The sequence below is a fragment of the Pteronotus mesoamericanus genome, unplaced genomic scaffold, assembly GCF_021234165.1.
Source record: "Pteronotus mesoamericanus isolate MK-2021 breed Mesoamerican mustached bat unplaced genomic scaffold, CSHL_Meso_final scaffold_125, whole genome shotgun sequence".
NCBI classification, from domain to species: Eukaryota; Metazoa; Chordata; class Mammalia; order Chiroptera; family Mormoopidae; genus Pteronotus; species Pteronotus mesoamericanus.
The window spans coordinates 10,363,497-10,385,524 of NW_026555304.1; the positions used below are offsets into that span (position 1 = coordinate 10,363,497).

The 22,028-nt window shown below is 39.8% G+C and overlaps 1 protein-coding gene across 2 annotated transcripts in view; it reads left to right on the forward strand.

Annotated features, from left to right (window-relative positions):
- AOPEP (aminopeptidase O (putative)) overlaps positions 1-22,028 on the forward strand; it is a 402,502-nt gene that overhangs the window by 321,696 nt on the left and 58,778 nt on the right. For both annotated transcript variants that reach the window (XM_054588087.1, XM_054588088.1), the window contains exons 12-13: positions 2,847-2,909; positions 3,283-3,354. In XM_054588087.1, the coding sequence (XP_054444062.1) occupies positions 2,847-2,909; positions 3,283-3,354 (135 nt within the window). The remainder of the gene's footprint in view (positions 1-2,846; positions 2,910-3,282; positions 3,355-22,028) is intronic.

Sequence of the window (22,028 nt, forward strand, 5' to 3'; positions counted from 1 at the left end):
AATAGCTATTATAGAACTGCAGGACACAAAGAATGAACCCTAATGTAAACCCTGGACTTCAGTTAATAATGTATCAAAAATGGTTCATCAATTGTAACAAATGCCCTACAGGAATGCAAGATGTGAATAATGAAAGAGTGTTATGTTGGCATATGGGAATGCTGTGTCTTTTGTGTGTGTAAATCTAACTACTCTAAAAAAAATAAAACCCCTTAATTAAAAAACTAAAGAAAATTGTAAATAACTATAAAAGGTAAGCAGTTTATAAGAAATAAATGGCATACTAATAGAATAGTGGGGTGACATAATTTGGATCAGGGAATGAGGAAAGACCTTTATGGAGAAGTGCTGTTTAAGACCAGAACTAGAAAATAAGTAGGGGCTGGCCAGGCAAAGAAGAGAAGGAAACACTTTCTCAGTAGAGCCAAGTGATACCACTTGAACTACCTTTGTAAATATCGTTCTTGTTTCCCTGTGGAGGGTGTATTTTGCAGGTGGGGTGGGAAAGCAAGAGTAGGAAGGAAACAAAAAAGAAACAAATTAGGAAGCAGTTAGAATGGGCCACAACCTTCCCTGCACAAAGTATTAGAAGAGTGGAGTGGCAGTAGGATGTTTCCTTGGCTCAGCTTCTGCCAGAAGTCATTAGGTTCTCCATGGGCTGGGCTAGGAAGAAAGGAGACCATCAGTGGCATCAAGTTGGGGTTCTGAAGCCTCAATTCTTAAGGTCTTTCCAGTGGCTTGTGGGGATTATGGAATGAGCAATGATTGTGTGTGTGATTGGGAATACAACCAGATGAGAATTATAAGGGGGAAAAAAACCTTCAGATCCTAACTACCCAGCTGTAACAACAGATATTCATAGAAGTCTGTATAAGATTTAATTTGCAGTAGTTATCTTTATTTCTGCTACTGGATTGTTGGAACTTATATTGGTTTTCTTTCTTAAAAGACTACACGTTTTTAAATTGTTGATAAATCAACAAAGAGGACCCTTAAGAAAGGTCCATTTAGGCAGGGCACTGTTTCAGTATGTCAGTATTCAGCTGATCATCAGAGTTCTTAGGGATGGTGAATTCCCAAGGAAAACCACTCTAGTGGGTACATGTCAGCCTGTGATAGATTTCTATTGATTCTGGAACTGTTATTAGTAGCATGGAAGCTTAAATAGTTGAAAGTTTTATTTCCATGTAAAATTAAGTAGCTATGCAATTACATAATCCACTTCATTTTTAAGTTTTACATGCCTATGTATAAGTGCACTTGAGACCTGCAAGGCATTAACTATTTTTATGCATTTTTACAGTAGAAAATTTGAATATGATGGTTATACATTATATTTAAGAACATTTGATAACACTGAACAATCTTTAGCAAATAAGCAGGCATTTCATAGCACTTAGCTAATGGGTACAAAATGGTTAATGTGTCTACATAACTATAGTTTTTGCTTTTTGTATTCCTGGAAACACAAACACTAAGTCAATAATCCCCCATTTGAGCAGACCTGTTGTTTATTTTAGGAAATGGACGTGCATCATCAATATAATTTTAAGTAGTTCAGTTGTGAATATGGGATGAAGTGGTAAAATAAAGTTTTCCACTGTGATGTCTCCATTAAGAAGCTCCTCTTTGTGTAAAATAGTCCATGGCAAAGTTGCTTCTATTTAAAGTGGTGAGTTTGATCTTGGCTTTGATCTAAAGCTTTTGATCTCCAAAAGAAGGATGGAGTAGCAATAAAGAGAGAGCAAGGCAGATTTTTCTTTAAAGAAATGCGATAAAGTTAAAGGGGTGGTCAAGATCAGCAAACACCCATGCGACTGGACCTTCTTCCCAAGCGCTCGCGCCCCAGTCTGGTTCAGCGAATTTCTGATGCAGCGGTGAAGAAAGCCTTTGGGGGTCGGAGGAAAAAACTTGGGCACCACACACTTTAATGAACTAAACGCAAACCTTCCTCCTAATTATGAAGACAGGCTATCCACCTTTTAAATTTTTCCCAGTCGCTTGGCGGGTTCACGCACAGGGCGAGTGCGGTTCCGGCTGTGCTTTAGGCGAACTGGCTCGCCCCGAAGCGCCGAGAGCGCGCGCGGCTGGCCTTTTACGTGCTGTTTGCTTCTAGCCCTGGGAGGTCACCTGCCACCGCCCTAGTGTCCGAAGGGGCCATTGAAAACGCCTTCTTAATGGCGTATAATCCATTCTCGGAGAAAACTCCATTAGGAAAGTTCCTTTCCCTCCGCGAAGGCCATCTGGACACTTAGGTTTCTGTCCAGAGGAGCGAATTTAGACTGGCCGCGGGGGTGACAACGCTTCTGCTCGCGGACGGGCGGCAGTTCTGCTCCCAAGGCGGCTACAAACCCTTTCGCGGGTAGTCAGTGCCCGCAAGAGTGAGGGCTGGAAAGGTAACGCGTGTGCGCCTGGGGCAGTCCGCGCGTGGGAGGGTGCGCGGGCGCGGGCCAGACCCACGAGAGAACGAAAGATGTTTCCAGAGAACAATAAAATCGCCGGCACGCCGACGGGGGCGGGGGCGACCTGCGGGGAGCACGGCGCGGCGCCTATACCTTTAAGGCAGGCCCCGCCCCGCCCAGTGCCCGCCTGCCGCCCGCGCCGCTGCTTCGGCCCCGCGCTGCCCACCGCCCGCTCTGCGCCTTAGGTGTTGCGGGCCCCGAGTGCCCGTTGATCTCCTCCGGGCGGGCCGGGTGGCGGACCCTGGGGGCAGGCTCCGGCACTCCCGCACCCACTTTCACCTACGGCGGGCGAGGTCTGGGGTTCAAGCGCTGAGGTGGTGGGGTGCGAGGGAGGGAGGCTGGGTCTACTCCTAGGGTAAACTTGACTGTCCCCTTCCCCCGCAGCGGCTGCAGACAGAGCTCCAGGCCGGGGCGGAGTGCGGGCTTGTGCGGCAAGTGGACGCAGAGGTGAGTGCGGGCAGCACGGTCCCTGCGCTCTTCTCACTCCAGGGGCAGCGCGTCCCGCGCCGCATTTCCCCCACGGAGACCCCGGTGGGTAAGCTGGCCACGTTTCGGGGGCTCAGGCACAAGGGCGGCAACGCGGACCCGAGACAGGAGGGAGCGGCTAGGCGAAGGTCACGGCCACGGCGCGCCACAAACCCGCGCGGCCCTCGGCTCCCTACGCCGAGGCGTCCTGGCTTTCCCCGACGGGCTCCTTTGGCTTTCCCCGGGTGAAGCCAGGAAGGTTGTGTCGCGAGGCCGTCGAGCGTTTCTCACGCTAAGGGGCTGCCCTCAGGACCTGTGGTTCTGTTTAAAATGCTCCATGGTTTTTGAACTTTAGGTCGCGAAATGGAATAGACTGAACCGGAGACCCCGAAAACGGAAACGAAGAGGGACCGAAGTGTTTGAAAAGGTAGGGTTTCCCGAATGAGAACTGGGTGGAGTTCGTAAATCTCTCCGTCTGCCCCTGAGGACTTGGTCACAACAATAGAGTAGCATTTTGTTTTTGTTTTTTTAAGTTTAAGTTAAATTTACAGGAGATGGTGAAATTATGTGGTTGGGTCTATAGAAATATTGGCTGGTAATCCTAAAGATTATCAACATACTATGTTCTCGTGGAGTAAAATTTGTTTCGGGACCATTAAGTAGAGCAATAGGACTTACTCGTAAGTGGATTCTATTATAATATTAGAAGAGTGGTATTTGTTTATGGCATTGTTAAAGTATTCCTAAAAACAGGGGATGCTTTTGAGTAAATCACCCACGGTATGGGATTTCTCTCTTTGGTTGTGACACGGTAACACTCTCTCGTTTAGGCTTTAGAGTATTCTCAAAAATGGAGAGAGAGGCTGGAAAAAGTGGATTAGTTTTGTAAAGCAAATGAGAAATTTTTTTTCTCTGAATTTAGAATTTCAGTGTTACCTTGCAGAAGTTTGGCCTACATATTGTCTCCTGAAATTGTATTAAGTTAAAGCTTGATTTGTTATTGTGATAAATATTGTGAAATAAGGTAAGTAGTCTGTTTTGTGATTTTTTTTAAAGTCTACAAAATGAATAATGTTACAGCAGATACGATTTTTGTTGCTTTTTAAAATTATTTTAAGTACTATTTTTTCTATTTTTATTTTTGGTAGCACCAAGGGATTAAAATAGTGGTGTGTTGTTTTTCTGCTGCTAGAATGTATGATGAATCACTCGTGATTCTGAAGCCAAATTCTTGCTGATAGCATTGCTGCCAACTTCTGTGATGTGTTGCCTTAGTATGGGCATGGCAGCGTCCGAGAATGTGCACAAAGCACATCATAATGAAGGTGATATCAAAGTCCCAGAGTGCATTTAAGGATACAAGGACGACTTCTAAGAGAATTGGATAAGGAAGTAGCCTAGGATTATAGTCATCTGTAGCTAGAGGTTCTGTATGTGAAAAGTGATACCTTTGCTTTTTCCTTTTTAAATGAAAGAGTCGTATGTGTCACTTCATTTAAACAGTAATAGCAAAAGCTGTCATTTTGAGCAGACTTGAGTTTTCTGACTGTAGCCCAACACGTTGTGGTAGGTTGTGTTTGTTTAACTTTCATGGTTTAGGTGTTTTTAAAAATGTTTGTGAATTGAAGGATATCATAAAATATACGGAGGAGGAAAAAGAATCATGGCTTCCTTAGCGTCTTAAAAAATATATTCTACCTAGTATTCTTCAAGCCAAATACAAGATTACCCAAGTGCACAATGTATCATGCATAAAAGAAGGGAAAGCCATTATCTTTGTGGATGACTTGGTACCATCACTACCAAAATCTGAACTTGAAGCAACCATTTCTGTGATACCCATGGTCTGACCACTGCCTTCAGAGAATGAGACGGGGGCTGGGAGGAGACAGGAATTTTCCTCCCAAGAAAATAGGAGTTCTTCCCTGAGCCTTGGCCTTGAGAGAGGATATTGTGTTAGAATCTATGGGGAGAAGGCACACGTTTGCCTTTCCTTCTTAGAAAACGTGTGGTAGTCTTGAAGAGGTTACAAAAATGAAGTAGTTTAGGATCAGCATGCCAAAATGCCTTTCAAGGAAAGAAGCTTAAAGCTGACTAGCTTTGAAGGTAGATGGGAACTTTTGAAGTTATGTCAGAAAAAAATTATGGGTATCTCCAGTCTTTCCTCCTGACTCTGTACAGCAGCTGAACCCCTTGCCCACTGTTTGCCTCTGCTATGCCCAGGAGCAGATTTGGAGCTTGCAGGGGGAAAACCATGCAGTATTTTTAAGGGCAAGGTGAAAGGGAGTGCAATCAGCAACCAAGAGCCTTAGAATAAGTTCCGAAAGACAGAGCTACCCAGCTGAGGTGTGTCCACCGATTGCCCCTGTGTCTGTTCCAAAACACAGATGGAACTCTGTGTGTAATGAATATTGAAACTGAGGTCATGCATTAAACTTTTGCCAGAATTTTCAACCTGTTTAGAAATCTAGGTAGTTAACTTACTGGGGAGTTCAGTAAGGTTTTTAAAATGTCTGGAAGTATATTCATAGATTTCTCTTTTTTCATATATTCATTGTATTTTTCTACCACATGAATTCTATGCTTTTTTCTGTGGTATTCATTTTATCTTACTGTAAGATAAGAGCCTGCATTTGAGTCCTTTTTGGTAGGTGTACATTTTAAATATGGCTGTTTTCTTTATTTGCCTGCTCTGTTTCTTTGTTCCGTTTCTCCCCTAACGCCGCCCTTAGCCTCCATCCCCTAGTTTCTGTCTGCATCTTCAGGTCTCACACAAGATTTAGCCTAGCTGAGTAAACTTGGTTAACTATTCTGTATTCAGCTCTGTGAGGGTCATAACATTTTCCCCTCTGATACTTACTGGCTTGTGGAAAGCAGTCTTCTGACCTGCTTGAGGAGGGAAAACAGGAATGGTGCAAGGCCAGGGTCTGGAACTAGCACTGGGCAAGGAATTACACGTAAAGAATGTAATCTTACAGGAGATACTGGTATTCTCCCTTAAAGAAAGGTGCTAAGCACAGCCTGCTCTAACTTGAAATACTGTACTAGTTGAGTTTTTCAGGGAACTCAGAAGGGGAAGCAAAACAAACTTGCTCTGTGCTCAGCTGTAGGTTAAAATAACGAATAATGAAATAAAGTAAACTGCGCCAGTGAGATGTACCACTCAGAGAAGTGGTTTAAAATACCGTGGCCCTTCCCGGGCTGCTCCGTTACGCTGTGTCATTCCCACCCTCCCCCCATCCCCTCTCAGCTCTCCTGTCTCTCTGCTGCCTTTTCATAGCTCATCTTTCTGAAGATATGTCATTCTTTTAACGCATCTTCTGTCGTCTTCTGACATTTATTTCCATTTTATTTCATCTTCATATTTTAGTGCTTTTCCACTAAAGTAACTGAATTCCTTTATAATGTGTTTTGTTTTCATTTTAAATGACAAAACACACCGGTTTTGCTTCTGGTCCTTAGGTACTTTTTCCTTATATTCTGATATTCTTCCTTTTTCATTATTTTGAGTTCCTTTTATTTAATTTGAACAGTTTGTGCAACAGAAAGGCAGGGGGAACATGAGCAACTACTACACAAAGAACAATTGGGACAAACGGATCAGCCTGTTCTGCAGGGCTAGCTAAACAATGGGCATTGCAACAGTGAGTTGTATAATGTGTAGTTTTAAAAATAATGTTAATAGATTTTACTAAATGGCTATTAGTTTTGGAAGAACCCACATTTTTCTTTTGTTTTTATCTTTGAGTGAAAGAGAATTCAAATTGCCCATCACATTCAAAGATTAAAAAATAATATAATGTTTTAAAATAAGTAATATGTGTTAAATAAAGTTTTTAATTCTTTGATCGGTATTCTAAGGATTAGGGGTAACTGTAGAATAATAATTTATAAAGTCATATATTTGAGGAAAATATATGAATGTCATATAATTCCTTTAGAGGAAGAAGATTCCACTTTCCAGACTCAAAAGAAGCACCATTTCTACGTTATGCATATCTGATAATATGTGGAAGACATTTTAAAATACTCATTTCTGGTTATCAGTAAGAATATATGATGATGTCAGAAATATTCATTGATACACTGTTAAAAAATTGAAAATTCAACAATATCGAGGCTGTCCAGTATTAAGTGTTCCTTAATGTGCGTTGGTTTCCAAGTGCATGGTCTTGGCAAGGGTGAGATTGTCTGGCCTCTGTTAGTCATCAAGAACACTAGGTGCAAGTGGTTTCCAGCAAAAGTACCCTTTAAGCTTATATTCTTTTCTGTCAGAATCTGAAAAACAATTCTCTTGAGCATAAAACCGCTTAGAATTTGGGTGAAATTTTCCTCTTTATCAAGTGAAACATAATCATCTAGAAAGATGGTTTTGAAAAGTGATCTTTATGGTGTTTGTGGCTATTTCAGTTGGAGCCAGATGATAAATTCTGTTTTCTGAGTCTGTGAGGAAAAAAAACACTGAAACTATTTTCTTTGTGATAATATGCTTCCTAAATTGTAGAGCATTGTCACTCAACTTTTATTTCATTTGTTCTTTCATACATTTGATTCAAAACTGCAATCAATAATCATCTTAGTGTGAATAATATTTCATAGGAGATTTAAAAAATTTCATTTAAAACCCAGTTTGGTTTATGTATTTTACCACGGTTATTGCTTTCTTAAAAATTTTATATATTCTAAGGGAATGTTTTTATTACAATTCTCATATTAAAATATTCAACATGTAGATACAAATTTTAAACTATTTAACAAAGTGCTTTACTGCTGCTTGCTTTTTGTACCAAAAGTGTGTTTTATATTTGGTTTATGAGTTCTGGAAAAGAATATTTAACACTAATAACAATTATCTGGCTTTTTCTTGAACCTGTAATAGCACATGATGACTTGTGTGCTTGACTCCTGAGCCATCAAACTGCAAAGCTTGGCCGAATGGTACAAGATGAATTCAGGGAGTGCTGAAGCAAGGGGTCCTTCCACGGTGTAGGAATTACCCTGCAATTAGCAAAAAGGGGGTATGGACAGCCACTCTCTCCAGCTCAGACAGCATTTGAGTGGTTTCCCAGGCATGGGTGCCCTCGCCTCTTTTGGAAAGGGCTCTTGTCCTTCATTACTAGGTTACATTTATATAGCTGTAATCTGTTGTAATAGCTTCATTGATACTTGATCTCCATAGAAAAGCATTATGGATTCTACTGAGTCGCAGGTCTTGAGGCACCAGCCACCTTCCCCCGAGCCCTCCTTGTCTTGTGAGTGGCTTTGTGTCCTGTGTTGTACTGATTGTGCCTTTGGATGACAACTTACTTGAGTGATGGGGTGAGGCAGAGTAATTTATTAAAAGTAATTACAAAGAAACCAAACAAAAGGAGTAATTATAGCACTGTTCTTAACGCAATTTGTTGTTTTATTGAAATATTTGGAACTTAGTCTTATGAATGGGTCTCCGTTTTTTCCTTGTAAATCTCTAACAAATACATAATCTATTAAACTCTGTAACCCAGGTCTCAAGTTAGATCTGGTTTCACAAGATCTTGCCTTTTTTTCCCCCCACTTTTTTTTTTTTTTTTAAAGCTGGACCAAGGAAAAATTGCTGATAAAATATGGTTTTGGTAGCCTCAGGAAGGAGGTCTCAACTGTATAATTGTATACCATTAAATTTTCATCTGTTCCCTAGATTTTTTTTTTAAGGATCTGCAGTTTTAAAAAACTGTTCTGAGAAATCTGAGTGTATTAAAATTCCTTCCCATTTCAACTAGCATAACCAGGAAAATTAAAGAATAGTCATCCACTTACCCTCACACACTTACATATTTTAAAAAGAACTGTTCGTATAATAATAGCTGACACTTGTCATGTGTCAGGCACTGTGCTAAGTGCTTTCTGTGTATCATGTAAATGTACATTAAACCAGCAGTATGATACAAGGATGTTGTAGACTGAGTCAAATGCTTTATGAAAGTAGGTGAGGTACATACAAATCAGATAATTGCTGTAGAAAAGAATGCTTTGGGCAAGATGTAAAAATTCTTTTTAACCCAGGCTATTGACAGTCCTAGACCACCAGCATAAAGCACACATTTCTAAATTAGGAAAATCCCAACCGGCATGTCTTTTGAAAGCACTTGAAAGTGTGCAGGTAATTACACTATTGTTGATTTTAGCAGAATTTATGCCAGCAGCCATCAGCTCCTCTATTCCATGGAAGATGAAAGGCATTTTAATATAAAGCATAAGAGTTTGTTTGGATGGAAAAGGGAGGCAGGCAGAGGCAAATTTTGTGACTTTTTAGTTACTTTTATAGGAAGCATTAGTTATGTTCCTGTGACAGAATGCTTTACTTGGCAATCATTCTCATCTTAGGCATTTTAATGAGCTCCGGTTTTGTGCCTGGTATCATGTGGCACTAATAAGATGTATTATTTTACTAGCACCTACTGGTGTTGGTGTAGTTTAGGGCCTGTCTTTGTTTCTATTACTCTGTTTTAGGAGGCAGACACTACCATGTATCTTTAAGTCCAGCAACATGTATTTCATTGATATTTCTGGATCTCTGCATGCAGGGAAAATGATAATCAAGCCTCGGATCGCCAGTCCTTGGAAAAGGACCTCATCACATTCAGCCTTAATAAATAGTTGTTGAATGAATCCCCACAATGGCACTTATCTTATAAAGTCGTACTTAACTATTGCATTTAAATTTTTAAAGTTAAGGTTTTTATTTAATTGTTTTGTTCTTTAAAGACAGGTTTTCATTAAAGCACATTCAGCAGAGCTCTCTTGATTTTGTTGTGGGTCCTATTTCCATAACCTCTATAAAGAGAGCTCTCAGAGCTGAGGCGATTTGACAGTGGTCCCCACTCTGCCACATATGATGTGTTCCTTGAGTTTTCACTTGATGTTTGCTCCCATCTGAAAATCCTTTTAATAGGCCAGTTAAGCGAGTTAACATTAATTGTAAAATTGATGTTTGGCCTTGATTCTTTCAGGTAGTTTTATGCTATATTTTTCCTCTTGTCCATTTTTTGATTTTTAGGAAGGCTTGTATTTTTTGTTTTACAGTTATTTTGACATAAAATATTTTTGCTTCTCTTGTCCCCTTTTTCTGTTTTTGCTGTGTATTGCTCCCTTGTTGTAATAATGAAATTAGATATTAACCTTTTCTTGCCTATTACTTGTTTATCTTGTATCACTTGACTTGAAATCCTGTCTTTTTACTTTCAGATAAACACTTAACACAGCAGGTTTACTGTATTCCTCATACAGTCTTTCTATTCCCCCTCCCCCCCCCCCGCCACTTTGTGGTAGCTGTCCTATCTTTATGATGTCAGAGCATGTAGACATTATATCCTATATCTTTTATAAAATCGCTTAGTTTTAATTCTGCAAGTAAATCTATATTTAATGCTCATTGTATGCACTTTATTAATCTTCAGTTATTTTGGTGTTTTGAAGCTAGTTCTGTGGTAGATTCCTCAGGAAGAGCTTGGGGTAGCTGTATTTTGAGTTTTTGCATTTTTAGAAGTTTGTGCTCTGTATAGGGGGAGGCCAGTTCAACTAGACATAAAATCCTTGTCTTATATTTTCCTTATTTAAGTATCTTAAATATGTTCATCCATTATCTTGCATAAAGTCTGATACTGGCCTCATTTCTTAACCTTAACAGTCACCTGGTCTTCTCTCCTGAATGCCCAGATTTTTTTCCTATAAATTCTAAATTTTTTCCTCTAATATATTTCCTTACGGTTCAGTGTTCCTAGTTGTCACTTGGCTTTTGAACTTTATGTTCCTTATTTGTAAAATAAGAATAAGTGTTTTAAATGTATTTTAATTTCTTGTTAGGAACTTTAACATTTATGGGCAGTTGGACTTAAGTGGCTTTATCTTTGTGAGAAATCAAGAGTAGATACTGAAGTTTTCTGTTTCCTGGCAGTAAATAAACTCTGATTCTGTGTGGTAAACATACGGTCTGCACCCACACGTGGTGAACTACTGGCCTAAAACAATGGTGCTTTTTGAAGTACCTTATTCAGCGAACTACATCTCTGTTTCATTCTCACATTTTGCCCGTCATATGTTAGTTTCCCACAAAAAACTCTGGGTTTACATGATCTTAGTTTATATGTGCATAGAACAATACACAGGAAAAAAGTTACAGAACTCTTATTTTTAAGATAATGAGGAGGACTGAAAACCCACGTCAGTGTAATCAGCCAGCATGTGTTCTTGGATTTGTTACGCATACAGTCCTGTATAAGAAGTTGCTGGAATATACCAAAAAAACAGAAGATGTCATTTCTGGCCATGGGAGATAAAACACACAACGTATCAGAAACCATTTACAAAGCAACATGTGATAAAACCAAAGCAGTGTGGCACAAACTAAGGACATGCGTACATGATGCATTTTACCTGAGGCTACCCTGGACTCCAGTTTCCATGCCTGGACCTTGTTTTGATAAGGCAATCCCTTAAGCATGCAAGCTGGAAGTCATGGTGGGAAATTAGGTAATTGAATCAACTGAATCAATTTTAATGCTTTTACCTGATTTGTAAGCACAGACAGGGGTTTGATTGATATACATATAAATAATGTTAGTATCTGTATTTGAATATGTGATTTTTAAAAATAAATTCATCCATGTTTTGCAAGGAAAGCTGGAACCCATCATAGAAATTCTGCTTATACTTATGAATCACTATGATTTGGAAATCCAAGATTAGAAATATAATACTCTATAATTCTGTATATAATACATTCTTTATTAAATTCTGTATTTAGTTAAACAGTTTATTTACTAATTTCATTCATACAATATACAAAACTCAGTAAAAAGTAGAGGGTGCAAAGATGAATGGAATATGATCTTCAAAGAGTTTACAGTTTAGAAGTAAAAAGAACTACAAAGAGTAGAAAACAGTTTTGAATCAAACCGATGTCCGAGGTACAATAGGTATGTATACAAGAGCAATTTGTAACTCTCTTGAAAATCGAAAGGAAGTCATGTCACTTTTGACTATTTGCATTATTAACAGCCCTTGCATTATTACCCTTGCCCAGGCTAATAGCAGGATACAAATGTTTGTTTTAGTTCATTCAACTTTTGCTGTTTTGTAGAACTGAGGAGGCTGTGATTTCTGTTTTTAAAATTCAGATTGACTTCATGAGAACATAACTGAAACTGAAATTATTATTTCTCTTTGGCTTTCTCATCAGAATGCTGCAGCAAGTTTATAGGCGTCCTCTGAACTTGGACACATAAGTTTTCAGTCTGTTTCACACTTTATTTTTCCCCTTTTATTTGCATAAAGTTTTTCTTTTTTCTTTAAATCTTTGGTTTCAAGGCAAAATGAGAGATGAGAATTTACAGGATTAATGGTAGTGACTGCAAGTTCTAAAGCTCTTCAGAGTTTTTCTCTTTTGTGATTTTTGGATGATGTGTTCCATCATTCAAAAGACATCCCATGTTTTTGCCAGCACAGATACAATAGCATGACTTCTCTTTCTTTTAAAAAAAATTACTTTAAAAAAATAGTTATATACCCCTTGCACCTTTCTGATCATGGGAACAAATGGACTTGTCAAACAGGCTACAAAAATGACATTAAATGTATATCCAAATCATTTAACATTTTATGTATCTTTCTGTAAGTCAAGAAATGTTGGTTTTTCAGAGCATTAAGTTCTAAATCTACATCTGTGAAAATTCTTATTTTACATATATGAAAGCAGGAAAAGAACCTGATTTACAATAATTAATACCAGGGAAACCATGTAAAATGAGAAAAAGTGGTCTCAGAATACATGTTTTTAGTTTTCTTCCATTTTCATAAAAGAGGCAACGGTAGTCATTTTTATGTGGCCTCATAAATGAAAGTCATAAGCTCATGCTTTTAATTTGTGTAGCAATTTTTGTTTGGTGTTCAGAAAAGAAGGTCATGTTAATCCATGAAGGGCATGAGATATTAAAGAGAAACAACAGGAAGAATCCAGAAGAGAAACAGAACGTACCTTTGGATTATGTACATATACAATCTGGTTTCTGATTTTTTTTTAATTTTTTATTTTTAAATCATGTTTATTCTATTACAGCTGTCTCAATTTTTTCCCGTTTGCCCTCCTCTACCCCTCCCGCCCTGCCCCCCTCTCCCACAGTCAGTTCCCACTCTGTTGTCCGTGCCCATGGGTCATTCATACATGTTCTTTGTCTAGGCCCTTCCCCTTCTTTCCCCCATTGTCCTCCTTCCCTGTCCCCTCTGATCACTTGCAGTCCACTCCATGTTTCCATGCCTGTGGTTTATTTTGTTCGTTAGTTTATTTTGTTGAATAGATTCCACTATAGGTGAGATCATATGGTGTTTGTCTTTCACTGACTGGCTTGTTTCATTTAGCCTAATATTCTCCAGTTCCCATTCTTGTTGTCGCAAAAGGTAGGAGTTCCTTCTTTCTTTTTTTTTTTTAAATGCAGATTTTATTTGTTTATTTTAAATGTCAAAATCCATTATAAAATATTTACAAATTTAAATCCATGATAAAGTCTCAGCAATTAAAACAACATGATGCCAGCACAGAAAGTCGATCAGAGAAATAAAATGAGCATTCTAGAAACAAACGTATATATCTGTCTAACCATGTAATATATGATTCAGTTGATATTGCAGATCAATGGGGAAATTAAGGCTTATTTAACAAATAAGGAGCATGGACCACTATTACTTGAAATAAAACAACTGTAGAGCCCTGTTTCACACATTATACAAAAAATATTCAGGTGAGTTAAAAATCAATATGTAAAATCTAAGGAATTTTAGGAGACAATACAGAATAACATTTTTCTTACCCTGAAGTAAAATATTCCAACTCAGAAGCTATAAAGTAAAATACTGGCAATATGAATATATTAAACATTTAAGACTCCATAGTAATATACATACAAAAAATGTTTAAGAACAAGTAATAGAATAGGAAAGTATTTGCAACACATCTAAAAAAGGATTAATAGTATTTGTTTTTGTGTTTTTAGGGAAAAAAATTCTACAAACATTTAATCAATAAATGGATAAAGAATACCAAAAAGTCACTTAAAGCTTTTTAAAAATAATAGAAATAGATAGAAATATACAAAAACAGGTTTAGATTCAACAAATAATAAAGTAACACATTGTCACAATCAGATTAAAAAGTATTAATAATACTGGTAATATCAAGTATTGGTGACTGTGAAAGAAACTGGGTATTCATAGACTCTTTTTCTTCATCTTCTCAAAGCAGTCCCTTTAGCATGTCTTGCAGTACTGGTTTGGTGGAGGTGTATTCTTTTCGCCTTTTGTCCGGGAAACGCCTTATTTTGCCTTCGATTTTAATTGAGGCTCTTGCTGGATAGAGCAGTCTTGGTTGCAGGCCTTCACTTTTCTGTGACTTGGACTATTTCTTGCCACTCCCTTCTGGCTTGTAGTGTTTCTGTTGAGAAGCCAGCTGCTAGCCATTCCAGGGCTCCCTTATATGTTACTACATCTTTCTCCCTTGCTGCCTTTAGGATTCTCTGTTTGTCTTTGATATTAGCCGTTTTAGTGATAATGTGTCTTGGAGTGGGCCTCATCGAGTTCCTCTGGAACGGGACCCTCTGTGCTTCCTGGACTTGTGTGACTTTTTCTGTCCTCCAATTAGGGACGTTTTCCACCATTACTCTTTCTAACAGGTCCTCTGTCCTTTGCTCCTCTTCTCCTTCTGGTATCTGATTTTTTTCTCAACTGGTACACTCACCAACCTTAGGTTTCAGTATTGAAGATGCTGAGTGCTCCCATTGACAGCTACAGATAGTGGTTCTCATTTTTTCCCTTAATAGCTTTATTGAGTTATATGTCATATATATTTTATATGCATAAAATTCACCCACATACAGTTGTTTGAGTTTTAAGAAACTGATACAGTTGTGAACCATCACCACAGTCCAGTTTGAGAACATTTCATCAACAAACAGCTCCCTTGTATCCATTTGTTGTCTGTCACGGCCACCTCTGCCCCAGCCCCAGACAACTAATCTGCTTTCCATCTTTATAGTTTTACTTTTTCTGGAAATTTCATAAAAATGGAATCATACAGAACTTCAGTTTTGAATCGGGCTTCTTTTATTTATTATAATGGTTTGAGGTTCAGCAGTGTTCCTTGTGTTAGTAGTGTGTCCCTTTTTATTGAAAAGTTACTCTGGTATGGATGTACATTTTGTTTATCCATTTACTAGTTGAGAGGTGTTTGGATTTTTTTTGTAGTTCTTGGCTATTGTGAATAGTGACTTACTATCTCTGTAGACACATTTCTCTTGGGTAGATACCTAGGATTGGTGTGGCTTGACCATATTGTTGGTATATTTGTATAACATTTTAAGAAACTGCTAAACTGTTTTCCAAAGTGGCAGCAGCATTTCACATTCTCACCAGCACTGTTTAAGGTTCCCAGTTTCTCTAGCCTTATCAACACCACTTGTATTGTCAGACTTTATTTTAACCTGGATGTTGAATCATGCCTTTTGTACGTAATGCTTTTGTTTCTTGCCAGGTACCCTAATATGCTTTTGTCCTCCATTTTACAGGTCAGAAGGCAGTGGCACAGTAAGTGGAAAATACAAATGTCTCACCCAAGATTTCCAAATGAGTCACTGAGCCCATAGAACTCATGTGTCAGAGTTGCAACAACCTGCTTTTGTTCAGACTCTTGGCTCCTTGTGACTGAGGGGCCTCTGTGTCCTCTCAGCCTCGGCGGGTGTGGCTTTCTTTTGATCTTTGTAGAATGATCCATTCTTATCCTTTCTGGAATTTCGTCTGATGAAGTCCATTTGTTTTCTGGGAGGTGTGCTCAGTGCTTGGAGAGGTGGCCCTGTCTGCTCTTCAGCTGCAGTGCACAGGCCTTGAGCGGCTCAGGCCTGGCTTCCAAGGTGGCCTCGCATTGACCGCGCCACCTCATGTCATCCTGTTAGAGGGGGTAGATACTTAACCTTTCTGGAGTCTTGTGGGAGTGAAGTGAAGTGACTCATCTAAGATAGCTGGCCCTTGGTAAATACTTAATACATCTTAGAGCGCCTCTTCAAAAGCATTGTGAAAGTAATTACCTGATGGCATGTGAGTAGCAGTACCATTCATGTGCATCTTCTTCTCCATGACAATGAGACAGGAAAATATTCTTAAATTCATTTACAAACTAAAAATAAATTGGCCTTAGTTTCTTCCTGTACTGCTGTTTAGTTTGAGGCAAATACGGCAGTAGTACTTGTACAAGCCTGTAAGGGGGCGGCGGGGGTGGGGGTGGGGTGTGTGTGTCTCTGTCTGTCTCTGTCTGTCTCTGTCTCTTTCTGTCTCTTTCTCTTGCTCTCACTGTCTTGGAATTATATTCAAGATTACAAGTCGCATTGCTCAGTGCTACTGCATTCTCCCATTTGCCTCTCTCTCCTGTTTGTCCACTGCACTGGAGTGCATTGTCACTGTCCTCTTTCAAACTGGAGGCACCCAGAGTGTTCTTCAGGCAGTTGATAGGATATTGTTCTCTAGCAAAGCTCCATTTTAGATCAGTTAGTTATTATTTTTATACGTGGTAAGTCATTGCTTTTATTTCTCTTGCTCGAACTACTTTGATTTGAAGTTCCTTTGAAGGCTGGTAGAGCTTATATAGATACCCAGCTAATGAGAAGCACTCACTATGAGACACATCTTCTCCTTCATTGTCATTTTACAGTATTATTTCTTGTCTGTGGGAAGGTTCGAGCAATCTCTGTTACCTTTTGTTAGACAGTATTGCAATGTTTTAGTTTATTTCATGACAAAAAATAAATTGTAGTAAAGGTAATTGTCTATGAAAAAATTATTTTCTCTGAAAAGATTTTTGGTCACGTTTAGTTTCTAAATGTTAAAGAGAACAGTTTTTACATGTGTGGAAATCTCATCGTGGTACCATGCTTCCACAGAGGACATCAGGAAGAGCTGAAAGTGAAAGTAACTTCAGAAAATAAAATCACCATCATCAAGGAGCTGTTTAAAAATAACAGCAAAATTATATATCAAAGTCACAGGTGGAGTGTGCTGGTGAGTATAGTGTTATGAAGCTCCTTGAAGTCCAGAATACCTGAGTATGCCGGGCCACTGAGAGGAAACGGAAGGGGAAGAGGGTCATGGGAAGTTGAACAACTCAAGTTTCACTGTAGTGCCTTTTGGGGGAGCCTGTGCAGGAGTGGAGTCATTAGACTTGGAGGAAGGCTTTACAGCTTTTCTAATTCCAACTCTTGCTTTACATGTAAGAGCATGGAGGCCCTGAGAGGTTTAGGTCACAGGCTGGCCTGGCACTGGAAATAGCTGTGTCCCCTTTTTTTGCTCTTTTCAGCTGTCTGCCTCGGCAGCTCCCCAAAGTCTAGTGTGAAGGAGGAGCAGCTTTGGGTTCCTGGTGAGGAGAAGAGGCGGTGTGTCAGACTGGTCTTTGTTGTTCTGTGGGGCAGGGACACAGAAAAGCAAGGAAAGAAGGAAGGTCTGGGCCACAAGGGATAGCCCCGGAACACTTTCTGAGAGAGAGCCTTTTCCGGGTTGACGGAACACCTGCCCACCCTGGCGTGGTTAGAGTTTGAGGGCTGTCATTCCAGAGAGCAGGCAAAGGAGACAGCTGGATGCCTGCTGGCTTGACATGAATTTTTTTTCATATTAAATTAGTGAATTATATCTATAAGGTAGAGGTTACTTGAAGTTTTTGTGATTCTTGTCATAGACCAAGCAACTGTGACATGAAATTGTTGTTTTTAAATCAAACATAAGTGTGATGAGATAACTAGGTGTTTTGTTTTGAGTGCAGTAAAGGTAGTGTCACAAATGCCTGTTCTTCAGTCTATGCAGGTAATACTTTGTTTTTTAATTTTTTTTATCCTTACCTGAGGACATTTTCATTTGCTTTATTGAAGAGAAATATTGATGTGGAAGAAGCACCTATCAGTTGCCTCCTTGCACACCCAGACCAGGGGTCATATGTGTCTTGACTGCAGGTCGCACACACTCATACCCAGACTGGGGATGAACCTGCAGTGTAGGCATGTGCCCTGACTGGGAATCGAACCTCCAGTCTTTCAGTTACAAGCTGATGTTCCAACCACTGAGCCACACCAGCCAGGGGGCAGATAATTTTTTAATGTGTATGTTATTCCTACTTTGATGTATTGGAAATTTAAAGTTACATGACGTTTTTCTCCAGTCTCTCTGACTTGCCTGTTTGTTTGCAGGCCAAATTATACCACCTCCATCCCAAAACAGTAAAAAATTAGTACAGATGGAACTAATGCTGAACTGAGACTATGAAAGGCTTAGTTTTCCAGAGCTCTCTGTACTGTTGTACTATTGGCAGGGCAAAGTGAATAGAAACACAATTATTTTGTTTGGGAAAAAAGTTGCATGTGTTTCTTCAATGACACACCTGACAGATAGAGAAGGACAGTTCCCAAAATGGGCAGGTTAGAAAAAAAGTAGGTAGTAAGATGCCTCAGACTTGTAGAAGGCATCCTCCCCTCCCAGCAAAATGAAAGGTGTTGGAGAGAAGGCCTGGGATGATACTCCTGCAATGCTAATCCTGGCATATTTTGAGTCTGTGTGAGAGATTGAGTCAGTGGTGTCAGCAGTAGCATTACCCAGTCATAAGAGTACCAGACAGGCTGAATGATGCTGAACCACCAGCAAAGGATTACTGATGAACCAATGGGCATGTAGCTTGGGTATGTGCAAATGCAAAAGCACACACACACTGTATCTGTTTTGGCCTTTGACCTCCAAGCAGGGGAGCTTTGGGCCAAGGCCCCCATTATGAACGGAAGTTGGAGGTGCTGTTTCCAGGGCTGGCGCTGCTTGCCTCTGACTCTGACTCATGCTCAGAGAGCCGTGCCGTGGATAATGCAAAGTCATTGTCATCATGAGCCATCCTGGGGAGAGGTTCAGTGGAAAAAGTGAAGGTGGAGCAAACCAGGCTCCAGATTAGAGGACAAGAGATATACTTTTTTGTTTAGTTCTGAACTTCATAATCACTTTCTTGGGAACTGCCGTAATCCTAATAGAGTTCAGGATAATAGAAAAAGAGAAATCTGACTTGTTGCTACCAGACTTCTAGTTCTTGTGTTCAAATTCTTAAACAGGAGGAAGAAAGGAGAATAAAGGAGAATAAGGTGATTGTTGTAGATTCTATATGTATATTCTTAATTCCTCAGTTTTAGATTTTTTGTATCAAACCTGTTTTGCAGTCATGCACTGTTCAGATGAGAGGGGAGCATATTATAAATATATGTGACCTTCTGCATTCTTAGTACTTCTCTTCAGAATGGTATCCCAGCATCCAGAGGGAAAGAAACATCATTCACATGAGGGTTTTCTTGGTGGGACTTTCTCCTGTGAAAAACTGTCACCAGCATATTTGGAAATTCTTTTTTTTTTTTTTTTTTTTAGATTTTATTTATTTTTAGAGAGAGGGGAAGGATGGGAAAAAGAGGGAGAGAAACATCAATGTGTGAAAGATAGCATTGACCAGATAGCCCCCAGCAAGGGAAGTGGCCTGTAACCCAGGCCTGTGCCCTGGCCAGGAATCGAACATGCAACCCCTTGGTTTGCAGGCTGGCACTCAGTCCACTGAGCCACACCAGCCAAGGCATACTTCCTTGTTTTTTAAGTCAGTTCATTATAGTAAATCTTAGTATCAGAAATAATTAAAAATTAAAGTAGCTCTTTTAACAAACTCAAAAAGTGTTCATTTGTCAAGGTCATTTACTTCCCAGTTTTTCAACTCTAGTTTCTTATCAAGAGAATGTTAATCTCTTGTGGATGGATACTTTTTTAAAAATCCTTTTCCCAAAATGTATGGTTTCCTTTAATGTCCCTCTCTATAGAACTTTGGAGGTGGCCACAGCTGATGCCTGAAATTGTAAAGTACATTCCTCCCCCTCTATACTCCTTTGGGACATAGAATTTATAGTCAGATAGATGGATTGATATCCCATCTTCACCCCTTACTAGCTTTTGTATTTTGGACTACTAGCCTGCGTAAGCCTTGGTTTTTTCATCTGTAAAATAGTTTACGTAAAGCATTTAGCCAAAGCTGCCACTGGGTCATTGCTCACATTGTTAGTAATGTTAGTAAAATAATAATAATAGTAGTTATTAATATTATGGGTGATGGGCTTTTCCATAACATTTTCAGGGCTTAAAGTCCTTTGTGTCTGTGGTATATTATGAGAACCAAAGAAACCCTGAGAACCAGTAAGATAGACCAAAGAATGTAGCCACAGAAAGAGTGGCCATAGGGGTGCATGTTTAGAACATCAGTGTGTTGTCTGTGGGCCAGCTGAAGTGTCCCCAGCATAAAGACTAGGGAGGCAGCCTGACTACTTTTCCAGCAGGTCCCAGCCACTGCTAGAGGTGCACCTGTCTTCCAGGCTGACCCAGAAATCTGTGTGAGCCTAGATCTCAGGCAAATACTACCTCAGGTTCTGTTGGAAGTTTCCACTAGGCTCCTGCAAAGAAAGTTAGTTGAAGTCATCAGAGCTATTTTATTGATTTTTATTCAGGTCTTAATTAAAGTGATCTCAATTTGCAAAAGGTCTAGCCATCCAGAAATACAGTGCTTGCTGATACCCTGAGCACTGGAGAACTTCAGGAAGCTTTCAGCAGCAAGCTTGAGATTATCCCCAGCTGCCCCGCCCCCCCCATCCCCAAGCAGCTACAGAGGTCTGAGTTTACAGTAACTATCATTCTTATGTAGAACTGGCTTAGAAAAAGTGGACCTGGTGTTTGTCTTAAGTATGAGTGATGCATGATTTACGGAGGCTTCATGGAATGTCCTTGCTTCTGTAAATCAGGATCAATATTGTTTAGAAAGAAGTTTTTATAGATAAGCCATGCCATTATTTGATAATCAGACATCATTTTCAAGTAGTTAAAAGGGTCATTGGACAAAACCCAGTGGACTAACCTTGGCTTCCTAATTTAATCACTGAAACTCCACATGCCCTGTAAATTAGGAGCATACTTAAATATTTTATGGGGAAAGATTTTCTTTTATGTAGAATAATTTGCATATCAAATGTGGGTTGCCACTTTTACCCATCTTATCTAACTTTTCCCTTGTGAAATTTATTTTAGAGATGAAGGAATGAGAGAGAGTGGATGGGACCGAGGGGAATGAACCATGAAAAAATGCTGCTGGACCATGTCATTTGTCCTTGGCATTCTGTAATATTCTTACCTCTGTTGACAGAGACCAGCAGTTCAGCTGCAGGCTTACACAAAGTCAGGGACATAGTTAGCTCAGAGGAGGCTGCTGGAACATTTTCCCTATTTCCTCCCAGGCATTGCTCTACCTCTCTATCAGCAGTGAGAGACTGGAGGGTTTCATAGGCCGTAGCTTCCATGGTCTGACAATAGGTATTGGTGTGACCCTGTATGAGTACCATGTGCCCTGAAGTTGGTGCAGTTCTGTACTCTGGGCCTGAGTGTGGGGCTCGCCATGGCTGTGGGGCCTGTTGGCCAGCTTGTATAACAGTGTGTGTCTGAACAGAGGGAGAATGTTGGTAGAGAGAACAGTTTTATTGCTGCCTTCTCAAAATAGAGGAAATACTCAAGGGTGGTGGGAGAGAAGGGGATAAATATAGATTTCCGTTTTCCTGCTGTTTGATTCTTTTCCACAGTGTTTCATTTCTCATAAGATGAACTTTTGTCCTATTGACATCAAGTATAAATAATTCCATACTGTTTCTATCAGATTGGCTCTGTTACCACTTGCGTATTATGGTTTTTCTCTTATTCAGAAACTTTGCACATCTAAAATAATCCCAACATGTGTGTCTTCTGGGAGTGGCACCTGGGCTGAGGCTTCCAGCTGGAACCTCCTGTTGGGAAGGGGGGGGCGGGGGGGGCCCCCCGGCAGTCTTAGTGTCCTGGCTGTAGATAGTCAGAAAACTCGAGAGACTCTGACTAGCTGGTCCTTGCTCTTATTTCTTCCATGACGCATTTCCAAAGCAGGAATATTCCATATGCTTGCTGCCCTGCCCCTTAGTCTTCCTCAAATATGATGAGCTCACAGCACTCAGATATGGCCCC